The 18856-nt window shown below is 42.9% G+C and overlaps 1 protein-coding gene and 1 long non-coding RNA gene across 7 annotated transcripts; one reads left to right on the top strand and one right to left on the bottom strand.

Annotated features, from left to right (window-relative positions):
* Nucleotides 1-5450: 5450 nt before the first annotated feature.
* Nucleotides 5451-11959, bottom strand: Cdkn2b (cyclin-dependent kinase inhibitor 2B). Of its 2 annotated transcripts, none has more exon segments than NM_130812.5 (2): nucleotides 5451-7444; nucleotides 10811-11127. In NM_130812.5, coding segments are annotated over 2 exon segments (393 nt in total). In that variant the 5' UTR covers nucleotides 10943-11127; the 3' UTR covers nucleotides 5451-7183.
* LOC102552523 (uncharacterized) lies at nucleotides 11283-18589 on the top strand. Of its 5 annotated transcripts, none has more exons than XR_015620300.1 (5): nucleotides 11285-11543; nucleotides 12546-12646; nucleotides 13460-13620; nucleotides 17568-17659; nucleotides 18486-18589. It is a non-coding gene; the product is annotated as an uncharacterized LOC102552523 (long non-coding RNA). The 5 variants fall into 5 exon arrangements; XR_015620298.1 differs by lacking the exon at nucleotides 11285-11543 and adding an exon at nucleotides 12139-12326; XR_015620299.1 differs by lacking the exons at nucleotides 11285-11543; nucleotides 18486-18589 and adding an exon at nucleotides 12143-12326 and having other exon boundaries at nucleotides 17568-17718.
* Nucleotides 18590-18856: the final 267 nt, after the last annotated feature.

Below are 18856 nucleotides of genomic sequence, written 5' to 3' on the forward strand. Positions count from 1 at the left end.
TTTAGGCATGGGGTATAGCTTCTAACCCCAGGTGGTGTGTGAGCAGGGGAAACCATGAGAAGTTCCTCTGTGTAGGAGGGAAAGGGAAAGAGCATCTTAACCCTTAGAAGAAGCAGGGAGCCACTGACTGCACATCTTCCCAGTCTTGGAAGAAAAGCCCATTCCCAGTAACATGCTGACCTGTCCTTGTATTTGAGAGTATACTACATTGTTAGTGCTTAATGTTTTTGTATGTCTCTTCTAAACATATTAAAAATATGTAACAGCATACCGTGAGATATTATTTACATCTTACTTAGAAACAACAACAAAACCAAATTTAACAGCATTACATCTCTCAGGAAGATACAGAAACCTTTCTCATTGCCCTCTGATTTGGGAGTCCACTGACAGCTATTGCCAGTCCGGAGAAGGTGTTGCCCTGCCCCAGCTCTGCTGTCTGCAGCTCAGTGCTACTTAACTGGGGCAGAAGAGAGGGAAGTCCCCCAGAAAGACACAGTTTTGGGGAAGGGCAAGGAGACGGATTTGTGAGAAGATAGGAACAGGGAATCTGCTCCAACTTCCATTTTTCTGTCTGAATTCTTACACAAACACATCAGAAAGCTTCCACATGCCAGTGCATGTCACAAAAGTGACATTTTCAGTGTACTTCTATTAACTTAGAATGGCTAACTCCCACATTGTTTTCTACATTGAACTTGTCAAAACGAAGCCAAGTATTTCTGCTGTGCCAGTTTTCATCCGACTTGTGAATTTTTCAGTGAACCAATGCAGCACATGGCTGGTTCAGGGGGGTAGAAATTTCCACAGATAGATAGGTAGTATTGTAAAAGGTTCTTTGTCCCAGTGCCACAGAATAAATATTCAGAAAACCACAGATTTATCTACTTAGATACACAGACATACATACATCACTGTCAGCTATGGAGAGATTCGAGAAGCACAGAACTTTAGTGATGATAGGACTGCAGAAAGGGCCTCATGCAGTTTCCATATTCATACATAGCAGAAACTAAGACTTACTCATGTCATGCATGTCACTTAGCAGCCACATTGTTAAATGAACAATGTGGACCAGTGCCTTCCTCCCCCTCGTTCTCTCGCTCTCCAGGGTTTGCGAGTAGAGTGGGAGAATATGTTGAGATTCAATTGCTATTGTTTCTTCAAGTAATTTTTAAATTTAGAGTTACCTTCTTTCTAAAAATATATGATAATCTGTCCATCAAGTCATCAATAGCCATAACTGAGTGCTGAAATGACACCAAGTAACAGCAAATTAATTAGTAGTTATGATAATAATGGGAATGTACCCAGCAAGTCAGAATATGGTTGCGGCTAGATGCACCCCTGCCAGATCTTACATTTGGGGATAGTGGGCTCTGCCATTCACAGGACTGCTGCAGATGTGTCCTGTAACTTTTGTGGGTTCTTAAGGCCACTGCTTTTTCCTTTTTAGCGTGAGTATTGGCCATAGCGAAGCTTATAACCTGCCATGAAAATTACCAGCTTCTGGGAGAATATAAAAGGAAATTAGCTTATCTTCCATTACAAAGACAGTTAAACTCTTTTAACTATCCTATATAACTTTAATTTTTTCCTGTGAAGAGCAATAGAGAATTATTAAATGTATGTATGTAAACATTTGTTACAGAAATTATGTCACTGAGAATGATCATTTCTTTAAATTTGGAATGATCTCCTTAAACAAGCAAATTCAAATATTTTGGACCAAAAGAAGCTAAAGGATTTTATAAATCAAATGGGAGGTTTATAGTACCATTTGTGTGATTTTTTTCTTTGAAGCTATTTTAAGTAATATATCCCTCAAAAGTACATTTTAGCTTCCATTGATTATTTAAACATTAATTAGAATTATGTTTTTTTATTTTTATAAACCAGTATGAAAATGAGTGCTCTGTTATATTTGCTTAAGAATATTTTTCTTAACATTTGTAAGAAAATAATACATTGATCATTTTTCCCCCAGAGCCTGTCCATTTCCCTACCTGTCCAACTTGGTTTTCCGTCTCTCAAAAACAAACAAAAAGCAAATAAGAAAAGCAAAAAACAACTCCCAGCCCCCTCCCCCAATCAAAACAGGCGGGGAAAAGACCAATGAAACAGTGCCAAACAAAGCGAAAGGAAAGAGCCCACAAAAATAGCACTGAGTTCTGTTCGGCTGCCCGACTAGGCTGGCCGACTACTCGTGGAACCTGTCCTGAAGGTATGGTTGATATACTCAGAGAGACTATTGGAGAAAACTGATTTTGCTGGTGACAGGGTGACAGTCGGTGTCCATTGTAGATAGGTTCGTGTTTAGGGATGGGACCCAGTATCCACTTCATTCCTTTAGTGCTTGAACTTGTACTTGCCGCCACAGTCTCTGTGAATTCATAGAGTCAGTCCTCTTGTGTCCAGAAGAGAACTTCCCTGACATATTCCCTTCCTCTGGCTCTCAGTCTGCCTCTTCCTCCACACAGCTCCCTGAGCTCTGAAGGAAGAGCTTTGATAAAAACATCCCATCTAGGACATCTCTCCCCTCTGCAGACTGTTCAGTTGTGGGACTCAGTTAGTTCTTCCCTACCTATTACAAGAAGCTCCTCTGCTGTGGCCAGTGAAGCACTGATCCATAGGTATAGCAATGTCATCAGGTGTCATTTTATTGCTCTGTTCCTGTAGCAGAATATGGTAGTGGGTATTTTACTGGGTCATGACTAATTTATTGTAGTTTTAGGTTCTTGGCCACTTCAGCCAGTGTCAGGTTTGGGTTCCATTTCGTGGACCGAGCAATAATTTATTCTTCACCTAAGAAAGAAATACATTAGGTTCTTCACATCCTAATTTTTTAATTTCAATTTGGATTTTCTTTAGCTATTCCATGTCTATTTTAGTGTCTTGAAATAGTTTCATCATTTCATTTCTATTTGTGTTTTTTCAGTCTTCATTAAGGCATTTACTTATACCCTCCTTAAGGTCTTTGACTGAATTCATACTTGCTATAGAGACCCTTATCTCGTGTTTCAGCTAAACTGACTTTCTCAGGGTCTGTTGCAATGGTTACTGGCTTCTGGAGGAGGTGTATTATCTCAGCCGTACTCTTCTGTTTGTATCAAGCCATCTGGAATTATGGTTGAGGCGTTCCTTGGTATAAAAATCTGACCTCACCGTTGTCGGGTGAGCGTTCCCTTCTTTGGCTGCTATTGTTCACTCTGAGACCTTAGGCAAGTGCAGGGACTGTGGGGTTTCCTGTAGCGTGTTTCTGTGGGCTGATGAGTGACACGAATACAGGTGGGCTACCAGGAGAGGCTGAGGGGACAATGGGAAAGAGCTAGGGGCATCAGGCTGTACCAAAAGATGGAGTCTTCAGGGAGTGCGGTCGGGATGGGAGGAGGGGCTGATGCAGACAGCTGCTGACTTAAGAATAATTATGCAAAGGGGAATGGAGCGACAGGAGGATAATGAAAATCACCCACCCTCGTCTCAGCTCTGTGTGGCCACTGGGGGGAAGAGGGGTCCCTGGTAGAAAGTGATTCTGTAGGTCAGTGGCTGACACAAAAGAGTGGGGATGGGCTAGAAGGGAAAGCTGGGACTTTCTAGTGGCCACCCCTAGTTCCCATCCCCCACTGCTACACACATCCGTTCAATTTCCTCACCCTCTGTACTTTCCGCTCATCTCCTCCCACACCTGATCCTGTTCCCCCTTTCCCTCCCCCTCCTCCTTCCCTCCCAGATCCCTCCCTTCCTCTACCTCATTATTTTGCCCCCCCCCCCCACTTCTAAATATCTAGTCTTGGTGACTGTATATATATATGGGGCACATGTGGGGCAGGCTCTGGATGTCTGGTTCCTTCAGTCTTTGCTCCAAACTTTGCCTCCATATCCCCTCCTATGAATATTTTTGTTCCCCCTTCTAAGGACTGAAGCATCCCCACTTTGTTTATCCATATTCTTGGGCTTCATGTGGTCTGTGGATTGCATCTTGGGTAATCCGAGCTTTTGGCCTAATATCCACTTATCAGTGAGTGCATACCATGTGTGTTCTTTTGTGATTGGGTGACCTCACTCAGGATTATATTATCTAGTTCCATCATTTGCCTGCAAATTTCACGAAGTCATTTTTAATAGCTGAAAGGCTGGGAAGGAAAGAGTTAAAGGGGACTCAGAGCTCTCGCCTAAGGGTGGAGTGGGAGGAGTCTCTTGCAGCAGGGCGCAGGAGGAGGGTGAGTCAGGCTTTCGAGGCTGGGACAAAAGCTATGCTCCAGTAACTTTGAGTTGTGAGTTTCTTTGGGGAGGAAAAAGCATGTTGAATATAGCATTTTTAAGATTTCATGTGAGAAGAGCCACCCCAGAAGGTAAAAGAGATTGAGTTTTTCTGCGCCTAAAAAAATATCTGTTTTCCACATGTCATTCATGGTTTGGTTTGGTGCAGGGTGGTACAGTGGACACAAAAGTGTAGCCCATCCACACACTCTTACAGCTTACTAAAATTAAAGACCAAGGGAACGTTTTCTGGTCTAAAGTTTGTGAATGCCTTCCACCCTTCTTCTGCCTTTAGAACTACCTTTTAAATACCTGCTTTGGTGAGTTTCAGAGTCAAACTTACAGGGAAGGACTTGTGACATCTGTTTTTCTGACCTTTCACTCAGCATAATGCTGCCTGCCATGATGAATATGCTAACTAGCTTGATCCAACCATTCTTCCCTGTGTTCAGGAATCCTAACTTGTTATACTCTACAAGTGCACATGATATGAATATGACGTGACTATCATGCCTATTCACGTATAATTCAGACAGTAAGGGGAAAGGTAGACTATCTTTTGCACACATGTTGAACCTTCATATTCCCTTAAACTTGATTTTCTACAAATAGGCATTGATATTTGCAATCCTAAGTTTTGCTTTTCCCCCTTGGATAATAATTGTTTACAGTTACCTTTATAAGCTGTGGGCCAGCTACATTTCAGATGCTGCACAATGCACAGGGCTACAGAACTCTGTAAGTGTGGCCCCTGGATACCAGACTTGCCAGTTCCTGTTCCACGAGCTAAGGAAGTTCCGGTATTTGTAAACTTTAGAAGACCCACATTTGGGGGCCAAATTGACTTACTTTTGCACACAATGGAAGGTTTAAGTGTTGAAGGAACAAATATCTGTTTTAAAGTATGCCTGATGTAAACTGTATTAATAAATATGTTATCCTTCCCCAAAAAATATGAACTATTTCTCAACTCATCTTCTTTGGTAATTTATTAATTTGAGAGGTGAGGAATCAACAGGGAAGTTTTTGTGTTTAGCTCAGAGGCTCCTCTTTCTATTTAAGTTGCTTTTCTAGTCCCTCTTCTGTATTTTCGATGAATATTCACTATATTTGACACCTAGGAAAAAAGTGTAAGCCTTATGTTTTACTATTAGAAAGCAGATTTTAAAAATAAATGATTGAAATCATTATATAGATTTATATTTATTAAAAAGGACAAGCAGTGAATACTTTTGAATCTTTTAACATTTGGGAGTTAGTGTTAGATGCATGAAAATACTTTTAAATTATTTGTGTGAAAATATGAGTGTATGCCATGTATGGGTGCCTGCAGAGGTTATAATATCCTGGACCTGTTACGATTGCTGGGAACTGAACTCTGAAGAACAGCAAAGGCTCTTAACAACCATGGAAATCTCTTCAGGCTCCACTTTTTTTGTTTTTGTTTTTTTTAATAATTGTGTGTGTGTGTGTGTGTGTGTGTGTGTGTGTGTTAGGGATGTATATGCACAAGAATCAAGAATGCAGGTTTCTCTAGAGGCAGAGGTTTTGATCCTCCTTGAAACTGGAGTTATAGGTGGTTATGAGCCAGCCTGGAAATATGCTTTAGTGCCAACATTTCCACATCTTGGAAATGTTTATTCTTTATTAAAATAATGATATATCAATTGTTTCAATGCAAAATGAACCAAGCCACACTGGAGCCCCCCAGAGTGCATCCACAATTGTTCAGTAGACAGCAATACAGCCCATGAGTCATCATTTGATTTCAGTTAGTTCATACTCAATTTCCTTTTTAGTAAACTTTGGGACGTAGCCCAAGGTAACTGACTAGATAAACACACCAGCCATCTAACAGGACACCTAGAATAGCTCCCCGAGACACTGTACAGAAACAATGAACAGAGAAGTAAACAGCTTAAAGATAAAAGCAAAGTGCTCTTTGCCACTAGGAGTGTGCAGACTGTCATAGTTTCATGAGAAGCTGTATTTCAGAAGGATGCAGGCTATCAGGCCAGTACTTAAGGAGACTAAGGCAGTGGTAGCTGGACTTGAGGGACTACCTTGAAAAGGAAAACACTGCCTAGAAAAGGAAGAAAAGAGGAAAAGACCAACCAACTAACCAACCAACCACAAAAACAAGTTGCCCTTCAGTCTCACCTCTGAAGAGCAGTTACACACACAGTTAAAAGTTTTCCTCATTAAATACAGTTACTAAAGAGCAACTCAAATGTAGGAAATTTCTAAAGGGGTTATTAAACTATTTTGCATAGAGCAAACTGCTATACACTACAATTCATCATTGGACATTGTGCATGTAGAGTCTGTCAGGACCCAGGCCTCAAGGGAACTGGGTCACCGTTTAGCAGAGATCTGTTGTCTTCAATTTCACTATTTTCCTTGTAGAGGTGCAGGTGACTCCTTGGTTTCTATACATGTCATTTTGCAGGTGAATCACCACACAGGACAGTGCATAAACCCACTTCAGTGCCTCACATCTACTCTCCAGGTTTTCCCTCTAGCCTGTGGATCTTCTGCATTTTCAGTTCACAGGGGAAGGTACTGACTGCTCCCAGCCAATGTCAAGCTTTCTCAATTCCCCGAAGCAGCAGCTTCTTGTGGAGATTCAAGAATTTCCCTTGCTATTTTACACCATGTCCTGAAAGATAGAGGGTCCCAGAACTTCATACAATACTAAATCTCCTTGGTGATCCCCTGGCTTCAGGGTGAGGATCAAGGGCCAGACCAAGCTTCAGAAAACACTTAGGAAGTTATTTCTGATTGGCTTTGCCTTCCTGGGTAGGGTGGGGTTCTGGAAGGCCAGCAGGCTGTGCGCTGCTGATCCTCTCCACGTTTACAGTCTTCCTAGATAGGGCTGGGGAGAAAAAAAAAATGGTCCTTGCAGGAGGCTGAGGACCTGCAATCAATCTCCAGTGGCAGCGTGCAGATACCTCGCAATATCACGGTGGCCCTGCTCTTCAGCTAAGTCTACCGGCAGGCGGCCCCAGGCGTCACACACATCCAGCCGTGCCCCTGCCTTGTGCAGCACCATTAGCGTGTCCAGGAAGCCCTCTCGAGCTGCATCATGCACAGGTCTGGTGAGGGTGGCAGGATCGGCGCAGTTGGGTTCTGCTCCGTGGAGGAGCAACAGCTCTGCCACCTGGGCGCTGCCCATCATCATGACCTGTGGGGGAAGGACAGAAAGGGCTCAGAGGTTACAGAACTGAAGTTTTAGCAGGGGCGGCAGGGCGCTTGCAAGCTTCGGGTGTCTGGTTTCTCATTGGCTTATTCAATCCACTCCCCATCCTAGGCTGAACTCAACGTAGCTTCCATTTTATTCTCCACAGGTGAAACAATAAGAAAGGGCGGAGAAATGGCTATTTCTTACATGGAACGGTGGACAACAAAGACTTATTTCGTTAAGTGATTCGTTAGCTTAGTTTGAACTGTTTTTTTTTTAATTTTAATTTTATTTACCCTTTTCTTGAAAATGGACTTTCCTGCCTCACATAAATTCTGATTATGATATCCCCTCCCCCGGCTACTCCCACCTCCTCCCCATCCCCTCGTGGATCGGTTCCCTTTCCGTCTCTTATTAGAAAACAATCAGGCTTCTAAGTGATAGCATAAAATATAAAACAAAAACTAATACATCAGAACTGAAAAAAACAGAAGGGTAAGAGGACAAGAGAAGGTACAAGGCTCAAGGGACCCACTCTTTCACGCACTCGGGGTTTCCATAGAAACAGTAAACTGGGAGCCATAATATATACACAAAAGATGCGGTGCAGGACCACCCGACCCTGTGCATTCAGTCTCTGTGCGTTCATATGACGTCACTGATCATTTAGAAGACCTTTTGTTTCTTGGCGTTTCCCCATCCCGTCTGGCTCTTACACTATTCCTTAGCCCTGTGGGGGAGGGAGTTGCTGGAGAAGCCGAGTGTTTCAAGGTATCTCCCTCGCTACATATTGTCTGGCTATGGGTCGCTGTTTCTGTTCGTGTCTGCTGTAGGAGGAAGCATCACTGATGATGGCTGGGTAAGGCCAGATATCTCCAAGCACAGCAGGGCAGTAGAAGTCATTTTATTGCTACTTTTTTTTTTTTGAACAATACTACTTGGTTTTACCCTAGTTTGCTGAGCTATAGTCTCTGGATCTTGGTCCCTCAAGCAGTGCCAGGTTCCATCTTGTGGAGTGGGCCTTTGGTCAAGTTAGGCATTGGTTGCTTACTCTCACAAAGTTTAGACCAACCTTGCCCTAGCGTGTCTTGCAGGCAGGACACCAGGAACCAGGCTTCATATATACAGTTTTATATTGTTTTCCTCTAACCCTCTAGGTCTAACCAACCACACGTGCTGGTGGTTAGTCTGACAACAGTCACCGGGAAGAGGACCCTCAGCTGAGAAAAGCCTCCACCAGATTGGTCTCTAGGCAAGTCTGTGGGACATTTTCTTGGTTAATGACATGTGTGTGTGTGTGTGGGGGTGTCCAGTCCACTCTGGGTGTGTGCTAGACACACATGTGGTCTGGAAAAAGGGTGACTGAATTTGAGCCTTGAGCAAGCCAGTAAGCATTGTTCCTCCATGATCTCTGCTTCAGTTCCAGCCTTGACTTCCATCAGAAATGCACTGTAGAAATTAAATATAAGCCAAATAAACCCCTTTCTCTCTAAGTTCCTTTTGGTTATGGCATTTCTTAGAGCAGCAGAAAGCAAACAACATCACATAACGGTGATTGTATTATTATTATTGTTATTATTATTATTATTATTTAGAACAATGCTTTACAGGAGAAAACAAACAAGGAAGTTTAAAAAAAGGTTTTGCTCCTTCAGTGCCAGAGATGTCTGTGCTCACAAACATACCCTGCTCATTTGTGTGTAAGAGATCAGGGGAAAGTTGTTACAACCCAAGCTTATGTAACATTATGGAAAAGTTATTTAGCACCTCATAACGTTTTTTAGCCTAGTGTGATATGCAGTGGGCAGTTTAGACATACAGTGAACATGCACTGTAATGGGAAATTAGCATTCATTTATACTGTACAAAAATTTTAATGGTAAGTGGTATTTTTTTCCTGTATAAAAAGTTTGACTAGTACCTAAATCACAACGATGCTTAATTAGGGAAAGCCAACAACGATGTTTTGAAGATGTAATCCCCCTGCAGCTCCATTTGAAGGTAACAATACAATAGGTTTTGATTTAGTGTCCTAAACGGTCACTCGTTCTGGTGGGCCTGTGTGCTTTGAAATTTACACAGTGGAAGTGGTCATTTTTATTACATTCACACTAGAAACGTTCCTTTCTTCCTTCAAGAAACACAACAATATTTTTCTTTCTCTTAGCGAGGTAAGGGCTATTTTTACAGCCACAAAAAGACTTAAAAGTTTTTAGTAAAGAAAATCATAAATAAAAAAAATTAAGGTCTTTTTTTTTTTCTTTTTTTTTTTTTGGAGCTGGGGACCGAACCCAGGGCCTTGCGCTTCCTAGGCAAGCGCTCTACCACTGAGCTAAATCCCCAACCCCAAATTAAGGTCTTTATACTCACTTTACAATTATTTTTGTTACTCTTAAAAAATATATTCTTTTGCTAAACACCTCTTTTTCATAAAAACGGAAGAGGAATGGTCCTTTTTTTCCTAAAAACCTACACTATTAACAAGAGCCCTGATTTTCATAGTCCCAGAGAAGGACAGTGAGGTAAGTGAAACTGGCGACTATATTAATCAACAGGACAGCACAAAAGCACTGTGTTAGATCCTCAAGAAACAAAGCCAATATTAACTACAGCAGGATTAGTAAACACTGAACAAATGTATCTCAACCACCAATATGTTTAGGGAATCCCTTTGTGGATCCGAAAGAACCCAACAGTTCTTTTGGACTTTGCCTGTTCGCATTAAACAGTGAAAAACTACACACTGTTACTGCCCGCATACAAGGAATTAAGTGTTGGGTTTGGGAAATCTTTAGTCCTATGAATGCGATTAAGTTTACGAGGAAAAAAGAAAATAAAAAGGATTCATACTGTTGTTCACAAGATTAGAGTGAAGTCTCTCATCCCACGCACTACAGTTTTGAGGAATTCCCTGAATCTAGGCCATATAACTGGTAATCTCATCTTTATTGTCATCCATGTCGTCCTCTCCCTATCAGACCCTCCCTTTCCCACTTTGCTCCCCGAGTATCGGACTTATTTCTATGACTGTAAGATAGCAGAATAAATTTGGTATTTTTCCATTATTGCAAAGATTCCAAGGCTGGGGACGTTGCTCACAGGCAGCGCACTTGCCCGGCATGAACCGGGGACCCTGGGTTCCAGACCCAGCATCGCAAAACGAGAAAAAAGCCAATCTAGTGAAGAGGGATATTTCGATCGTTTTTGTTTTTCAGGATTTTTGCCCTTGCAAAAGGCAAAACCTGCCTCCCGTCGGGCCCGCACACATCCAGCACCAGCGGGCAGCCCAGGTGCCCGGGTACAACTCGCAGCCGCGGAGGGCAGCGCGCTCGTGCGCCCTCTGCCGGCAAGGCCTGGGGACCCCGCTACCTGGATCGGGCGCCTCCCGAAGCGGTTGACGGCGTTGGGATCTGCGCCGGCTTCCAGGAGCTGCCGCACCGTCTCCACCTGTCCCCGCGCCGCGGCGGTGGCCAGGCCCGCGTCACTGCCGCCGCCCAACATGCCCTTGTCCCCGGTCCGTGGCAGAAATGGTCCTCCGCCGGCCTTGAGATTGTTACAGCCTCGTCTCTGAGCCGCTCCTCCTCTCTGGGGACCCAGCAGCTGTGGTGAGCGTCCGGGGAAACGCTCGAGCCCTAGCGCCTGGGAACCGCACCTCAGGCACAGCCGACTTGTGCCGGGTGGGGAGCCCGCGGGCACTGTGCAGCTGCGTTCAGCACCGCCGCCGGTCCCGCCCCCTCAGACCACGCCTGCTAGTCTGACCCCGCCCACATTTGGTGACGTCACGAGGCAAGGGGCGGTGGGGGGGAGGGGTGCGGTATCGGAGTCGGAAGGTCTTAAACGCCTGCGCAGAACATTAAGCTTTCTAGTCTGGAACTTACCCTGGCCGGTTGGCTATTTTTGAAAAAGTTGTGCCTCTGCACTCAGCAGGCATAACAGAGGTCTTTATTTAGCCCAGGCCTGCAGGTTTCGCTCTGGAGACATTAATCGCTCTTTTGCAATCGACTAGCTGAAAGAAAGCCTTTAGGGTGGAAAATGTCCACTTTGTGAAATCGCTTGAAAGTGACAACACCTGTCATGCGCAAGGCTCGTTCATCTCAAGGCGGTATTTGAATTTAACGAGTTTCACTTCTAGCATCAGACCGAGCAGTTTTCTTTTGACAATGTCTTCCTATTTAGTCAGCAGGGGGAGGGGGGGGGAATCCCAAGGATCCCGTTTTGCCTCTCTTTAAATTGTTTGCCCGTGAGCTGTGGTTGTAATTCTGAAGGTAAAAAATAAATAAAAAAAATAACGTTTTAGAGAAAGGTAAGATCACACACACACACACACACACACACACACACACACACACACACACACATACGTGGATCATAAGAATTTAAGATCCCTGGACGTGTGCCTGTACTCACCTACTTGGAGGCTGAGACAGAAGGGTCCCTGAACTCCAGAAGTTCAAAGACAATCAGTATATAACTCACCAGGCCTCCTTCCAAAGCCTCTAAGGTGGTCCAGTTCCACGTGTGTACTGTATATCTTAGTTTGCCCTCTTACCGATTGAAACCCACCTCAGCAAGTATTTGATTTTTAGCTATCATGTGTAATAAAGGTATTTATGCAGGAATAATGAAACAATAAAACTTGGGTGTGGTGCTGGACCTGTCATTAAACAGGGTGAACCTGTCATTAAACCCTCCTCTGAAGATGTAAAGATCAAGTGTTGCATTTCTCCCTAATCTTCCCAGGGGAGACTGAGTGAACATATTGCTTTCCCATTTTTAAATGTAACAGTTGATGCAACAGTGAAATGGGAAGAGAGCCACACGTCTGTTGCCCAACAACTCTGGGGAGATGGCTGTGTGAGAAGGCTGGGCAGTTCTTACAAAACAGGTTCAGAGTGCTTATGAAGGGGGGGTCTTAAAGGAAGACAGGTGTTTTATTTACAAAAATCAAAGACTTCAGAACGCATCTCCTGGTACACCTGAGTCAGATTCCCCATTTAGAACTATTTGCTGATGACTACTCCACTCTTAGTCCGCAGCAGAAGACTAGAAGTCTCCTTCTGGGTAAAACGAGTTTATAAACTGTTTATGTCCCCCTCCCCCCTAGGGAGTCAGTCATTCACTGTTGCCAGGGTGCACAGGCAGAATGGCAATGGAGGAAGAAAGAGTTTGGTGTTTTGTTAGCAAGTAGAAGAACTAAACCATCAGGTTGGTATTAATGGGTGTGAAGCAAATAGATTCTAGGATATCTTTTACCAATAGAACTTTGCTACTTTGAAATTTAATTCATAATTAAATGCAGCACAGAAGGCTGTGTATGTGTGTGTATGTGTGCATATGTGTGTCTCTCTGTGTGTGCCTGTGTGTGTCTGTGTGTGCCTGTATGTGTGTGCATCTCTCTCTCTCTCTCTCTCTCTCTCTCTCTCTGTGGTGTATGAGCATATTATGTGTGTACAGGTGTGGAAGCTGGATGAGGATGCCGAGTGCCACGTTCTACACTTCCTATCTTATTGCTTTGAGGCAGGGTCTTTCTTTGAACCTTGAGGTAAATGGGTGGCCAGCAAGCTCTGATTCTATCTCTGCTCTCCCCTTCCCCCAGCATTGTAGTCACGACTGTGTTTTGGACAATGCCCATCTTTTTATGTAGATTCTGTCACCTGAGCTCAGATTCCCATATTCATGCAATGAACAATTTTACCCACTGAAGAATCTCTCTAGATCCAGTAGTCTGACTTGTAAGGATGTTGTGGACTATTTTCTTCCTAATGGATCCAACTGTTTTTTTTTTTTCAATCCCGCCCTCCCGATCCAGCTGTTTTAAATGCAGTCCAACATACCTACATTGACTATTGACTATGTCCTAAATTCTAACTTTAATATGGTGGTAGGTTTTTGTATGCTATTTTTTTTTTACTGAAAGAAATATTTATTGGGTATTTTTGGAGTTTATCAGTTTTATTTATTTATTTATTTATTTATTTATTTATTTATTTATTTATTTATTCATTCATTCCTTTTCAGTACTGGTGACTGAACAGGCTTTTGTAGATACTGGGCGATTGTTCTGCTGTGGGACAGCATCTCCAGCAAATGCTGAAGTCGTTAAAATATTCACACAATCACACTGCTTCATATAACCTAACAGCGAGCTCTGGGCTTCTCTGAAACTTGCAAAGTAAAAGGTACTTTGTACCAGTATCTAAGCTACCTTCTGTATAGATTCTGTTTCTGGGGATAAAAACATTTATAAATGAGAAAATGCAAAAGAATTGTTTTCCTTTGAGGAAAACACAAGAAAATCACGACAATACCGGGGGAAAGCCAATGAGTAGACTGACAGAATTTTCCACGAGGAAGAAGTGGGAGTTTTACTCCTTAAGTTGAAGGAAAAGCGTTTGGGGTAGGGGCATTGCTTGTCAAGTGCGCGATCGCAGTCACCAGCACCAAGGACAGCGACAACCCATCCTGCTGGGCCGGGTGGTCCTTATCCTCAGCAAACAATTCTAGGGGCACCAACTTTGATGGTTTAATGCCCCCTCCCCCACCTGCCACCACCTGTAATCCCAGCATCCAGAAAGCTGTGGCAGGAGGACTGTGGCAAGTTTAAGGCCAGCCTGGACTACAGGGTGAGGCCTTGTTTTAAAAGATCACAAGCAAAATAACAGGAAACGCCCATAAAGAAACTCAGTGGGCTTTCCCCACAAAAGCCAACCTGCTCAACTTGTTTTCCAGGTATTATTGTATTATGTAACATTATCTCTATAAAGAATAATAGTCACTATATTTGAAAGAAGGAAAACAAACAAACAAACAAACAAATATTCTATTTCCTGTCCAAGTGGCTTACAAGTACTATTGCATTCTCCTTCCTTAAGGGTCCTATGTAACACACACAGGTATCAAAACTTTACAGATAAGACAGAACAATGAGAAAAATAAGGAACTTGTGCATTCCCTAGTCATTGGAGGTGGGATCGGAGCTGTGTGGCTTCAGAGCCTCTGCTATCTCCACACTAAGTAGTGTGTAGCAGCGTCTGTCTATGGTAGGCTCCAAAGGAAAGAAGCAATACAATGGCAAACAATTATTTTCTACACTACTTTTTTTTCCCAGATAGATCACACCATAGCCACCCATAATAGACTCAAAGAATGGTATTTCGTATGGACTACCGATATGATATGCATTTGTCTCCAACAACAGAGTGAAATCATCAAGTATTTGATATGTCTCCGGAGCCCAGGTGGTTCCAGGATGAAGGACAACCTGGTGTGTGTGACCCAGAATCAGTGAGAGATGAATCAGGATGGGGCATGGTTCCAACAGAAATATGTTAGCTGTATCTTGGTCAAGTGCAGGACTCATTAAGTGAGGAGAAAGAAAAAAAAAAAACAAATGATAAACTGGCTTTAAATTTGGAGATCAGGAGGAGGGAGTGAGTACAATGAGTTCTAGTATTGTATATCGTGAAGATCACCGAGGATTTCTTTTTTTTTTTTATTAACTTGAGTATTTCTTATATACATTTCGAGTGTTATTTCCTTTCCCGGTTTCCGGACAAACATACTCCTCCCCCCTCCCCTTCTTTATGGGCGTTCCCCTCCCCCTCCTCCCCCCCTTGCCGCCCTCCCCCCAACAATCTAGTTCACTGGGGGTTCAGTCTTAGCAGGACCTAGGGCTTCCCCTTCCACTGGTGCTCTTACTAGGATATTTATTGCTACCTATGAGGTCAGAGTCCAGGGTCAGTCCATGTTTAGTCTTTAGGTAGTGGCTTAGTCCCTGGAAGCTCTGGTTGCTTGGCGTTGTTGTACCTATGGGGTCTCGAGTCCCTTCAAGCTCTTCCAGTTCTTTCTCTGATTCCTTCAATGGGGGTCCTGTTCTCAATTCAGTGGTTTGCTGTATTCTGGCTGTGTCTCTCGGGAGAGATCTACATCCGGCTCCTGTTGGCCTGCACTTCTTTGCTTCATCCATCTTGTCTAATTGGATGACTGTATATACATGGGCCACATGTGGGGCAGGCTCTGAATGGGTGTTCCTTCTGTGTCTGTTTTAATCTTTGCCTCTCTATTCCCTGCCACGGGTATTCTTGTTCCCCTTTTAAAGAAGGAGTGAAGCATTCACATTTTGATCATCCGTCTTGAGTTTCATTTGTTCTAGGCATCTAGGGTAATTCAAGCATTTGGGCTAATAGCCACTTATCAATGAGTGCATACCATGTGTGTTTTTCTGTGATTGGGTTACCTCACTCAGGATGATATTTTCCAGTTCCGACCATTTGTCTACGAATTTCATAAAGTCATTGTTTTTGATAGCTGAGTAATATTCCATTGTGTAGATGTACCACATTTTCTGTATCCATTCCTCTGTTGAAGGGCATCCGGGTTCTTTCCAGCTTCTGGCTACTATAAATAAGGCTGCGATGAACATAGTGGAGCATGTGTCTTTTTTATATGTTGGGGCATCTTTTGGGTATATGCCCAAGAGAGGTATAGCTGGATCCTCAGGCAGTTCAATGTCCAATTTTCTGAGGATCCTCCAGACTGATTTCCAGAATGGTTGTACCAGTTTGCAATCCCACCAACAATGGAGGAGTGTTCCTCTTTCTCCACATCCTCGCCAGCATCTGCTGTCACCTGAGTTTTTGATCTTAGCCATTCTCACTGGTGTGAGGTGAAATCTCAGGGTTGTTTTGATTTGCATTTCCCTTATGACTAAAGATGTTGAACATTTCTTTAGGTGTTTCTCAGCCATTCAGCATTCCTCAGCTGTGAATTCTTTGTTTAGCTCTGAACCCCATTTTTTAATAGGGTTATTTGTCTCCCTGCGGTCTAACTTCTTGAGTTCTTTGTATATTTTGGATATAAGGCCTCTATCTGTTGTAGGATTGGTAAAGATCTTTTCCCAATCTGTTGGTTGCCGTTTTGTCCTAACCACAGTGTCCTTTGCCTTACAGAAGCTTTGCAGTTTTATGAGATCCCATTTGTCGATTCTTGATCTTAGAGCATAAGCCATTGGTGTTTTGTTCAGGAAATTTTTTCCAGTGCCCATGTGTTCGAGATGCTTCCCTAGTTTTTCTTTTATTAGTTTGAGTGTATCTGGTTTGATGTGGAGGTCCTTGATCCACTTGGACTTAAGCTTTGTACAGGGTGATAAGCATGGATCGATCTGCATTCTTCTACATGTTGACCTCCAGTTGAACCAGCACCATTTGCTGAAAATGCTATCTTTTTTCCATTGGATGGTTTTGGCTCTTTTGTCAAAAATCAAGTGACCATAGGTGTGTGGGTTCATTTCTGGGTCTTCAATTCTGTTCCATTGGTCTATCTGTCTGTCTCTGTACCAATACCATGCAGTTTTTATCACTATTTCTCTGTAATACTGCTTGAGTTCAGGGATAGGATTTTTATGTGCTAGTTGGTGACACTAGATACGGACTCACCATAAAAGTGTGATTAGAAGTAGGTAAGTGTCCATGAGGAGTAGTAATGCAACAGTGCCTGCCATTTGTATGGTCTAGTACAGTATTCCCAAGTGAGGAGAGAAAGAAATACAGAATCATTTCTGGGGTGTTTTCAAATTATATACAACCAGCCTCCTTTTTAGGAAACTTGGCTTTTCTCTATTCTCTTAGTTGGTAATTCTTTTTTAAAAAGATTTATTTATTTTTATTTATACGAGTACACTGTAGCTGTCTTCAGACACACACCAGAAGAGGGCATCAGATCTCATCACAGATGGTTGTGAGCCATCATGTGATTGCTGGGATTTGAACTCGGGACCTCTGGAAGAGCAGTCAGTGCTCTAACCGCTGAGCCGTCTCTCCGGCCCCCAGGTGGTAATTCTTACTCCAGGATTCACACTACATCCCATCTTGTGTCTTTTATGTCATGATGTTCTTTGCTTCTTCCCTCCCCGCTTCTTGTCCTGGACTTTTGAGACCGGGTCACACAGAGTTGCTCAGCCTGGCCTTGTAAATCCCAGGCTGCTCTTCAACTTTCCACCACGCTGTCTCAGCCTCCTACGTGCCCGGATTATAGGATGTTTCACCATCACTGACTTCTCTGATAATCTGTCATATCTTTAGGGGGTCGAGGGATAGTGGTATCTTGACTTGACTTCTTCATTTTCCAGGGGCACCAGCTCTAAAGAGGACATGTTCGTCTTCAATACCTGGTCATCTATATACGAGAGGGTGAAGACAGGCACTGTTTTTAAATTCATATGTAAGTTTTCAAGATGATGAGTTATCTCTTGCATTTTCTAAAAACGATTAATGATTTGAAGATTGTTGTCATAGATTTAAACAGTGTGTTTCAATCCTGTAGAATTCTTGTTGATCTATAAACCTGAACTTTGGTCAGTAGCCTCTGTAAGCTGGTTCCTAAATTCTTTTGGCATAACTCAGTGGTCTTGCTTAAAAGCTTTGATTTTTTTGTTGTGATAGTATGTTCTAGTGTTTTCTTGCACATTTCATGTTGTATTATGAACAATTTATCTGAGGAGTGCTGGGTCTTTTTAGTAGGAAATAATACCTAAAAACTACAAGCAGAGTGTTGGTGGAGCATTTCTGCTTCAAGGTTGGACATTATATGTCTTGGTCTGTGTCTTTATATGTAAAACCTAATTGTTTCTTAACTCAGGATGATTATACATAATTTCATTTACATGAACATCCAGGGGGTTGTTAGCAATTCAGTAGCATACACCTTTGGGCAAGTATGGTCTCAAAACGATTGCTACAACCAAAAAAATTGCATTGAATCAGTATTCAAAATGCCCTATAACATGCCCATCTTTGAGAGGCCATGCTTAAATAATGTATTGGTAGTGAGAAATGTAATCAAGGAAATTAGTAAAATCAGGAACTCTCTACCTACCTGGGTCACCTGCAGTGTCCCTTGTAATAGTTAGACCATTCCTTCTGCACAGCCCAGCTCCACTCAGCGTCGACATCAGGCAGACCTGAACTCTCTGCTGTGCACACAGGGTTTATCGTACTCAAACATGCAACAATTTGTTTCCTAATTTTGTCACATCATGTCTTGTCAGAGAAGGCCATTCTGTAAAGTGAGCATATGTCGTTGAACTGAGTGGAGCCTTCTGGGACACAGGTCTGCATCGGTTTATTTATTTCATCCAGTGGTCATCAACAGGTATTTATAAAGTGCCCATTATGTCCCAGACACTCTTCTAAGTCTTTAAAGCACTTCAGTGACAGAAGACGACAAAATCCCAACCAAGCCAAAGCACTTCTTCGTTTTCCAGGGGCACTGTTCCTTGGTTATTATACTCTAGCTCAGACAGTGATTTCTGTTGTAAAACTAATCACAACACAGACATATAAAGACACACTTGAGGAAAGAAGATGATTGGGCCTGTGAGATGGCTCACAGATATGGGAGTTTGCCAGCCAACCTCAC

This window comes from Rattus norvegicus, chromosome 5, assembly GCF_021556685.1.
Source record: "Rattus norvegicus strain SHRSP/BbbUtx chromosome 5, alternate assembly SHRSP_T2T, whole genome shotgun sequence".
NCBI lineage: Eukaryota > Metazoa > Chordata > Mammalia > Rodentia > Muridae > Rattus > Rattus norvegicus.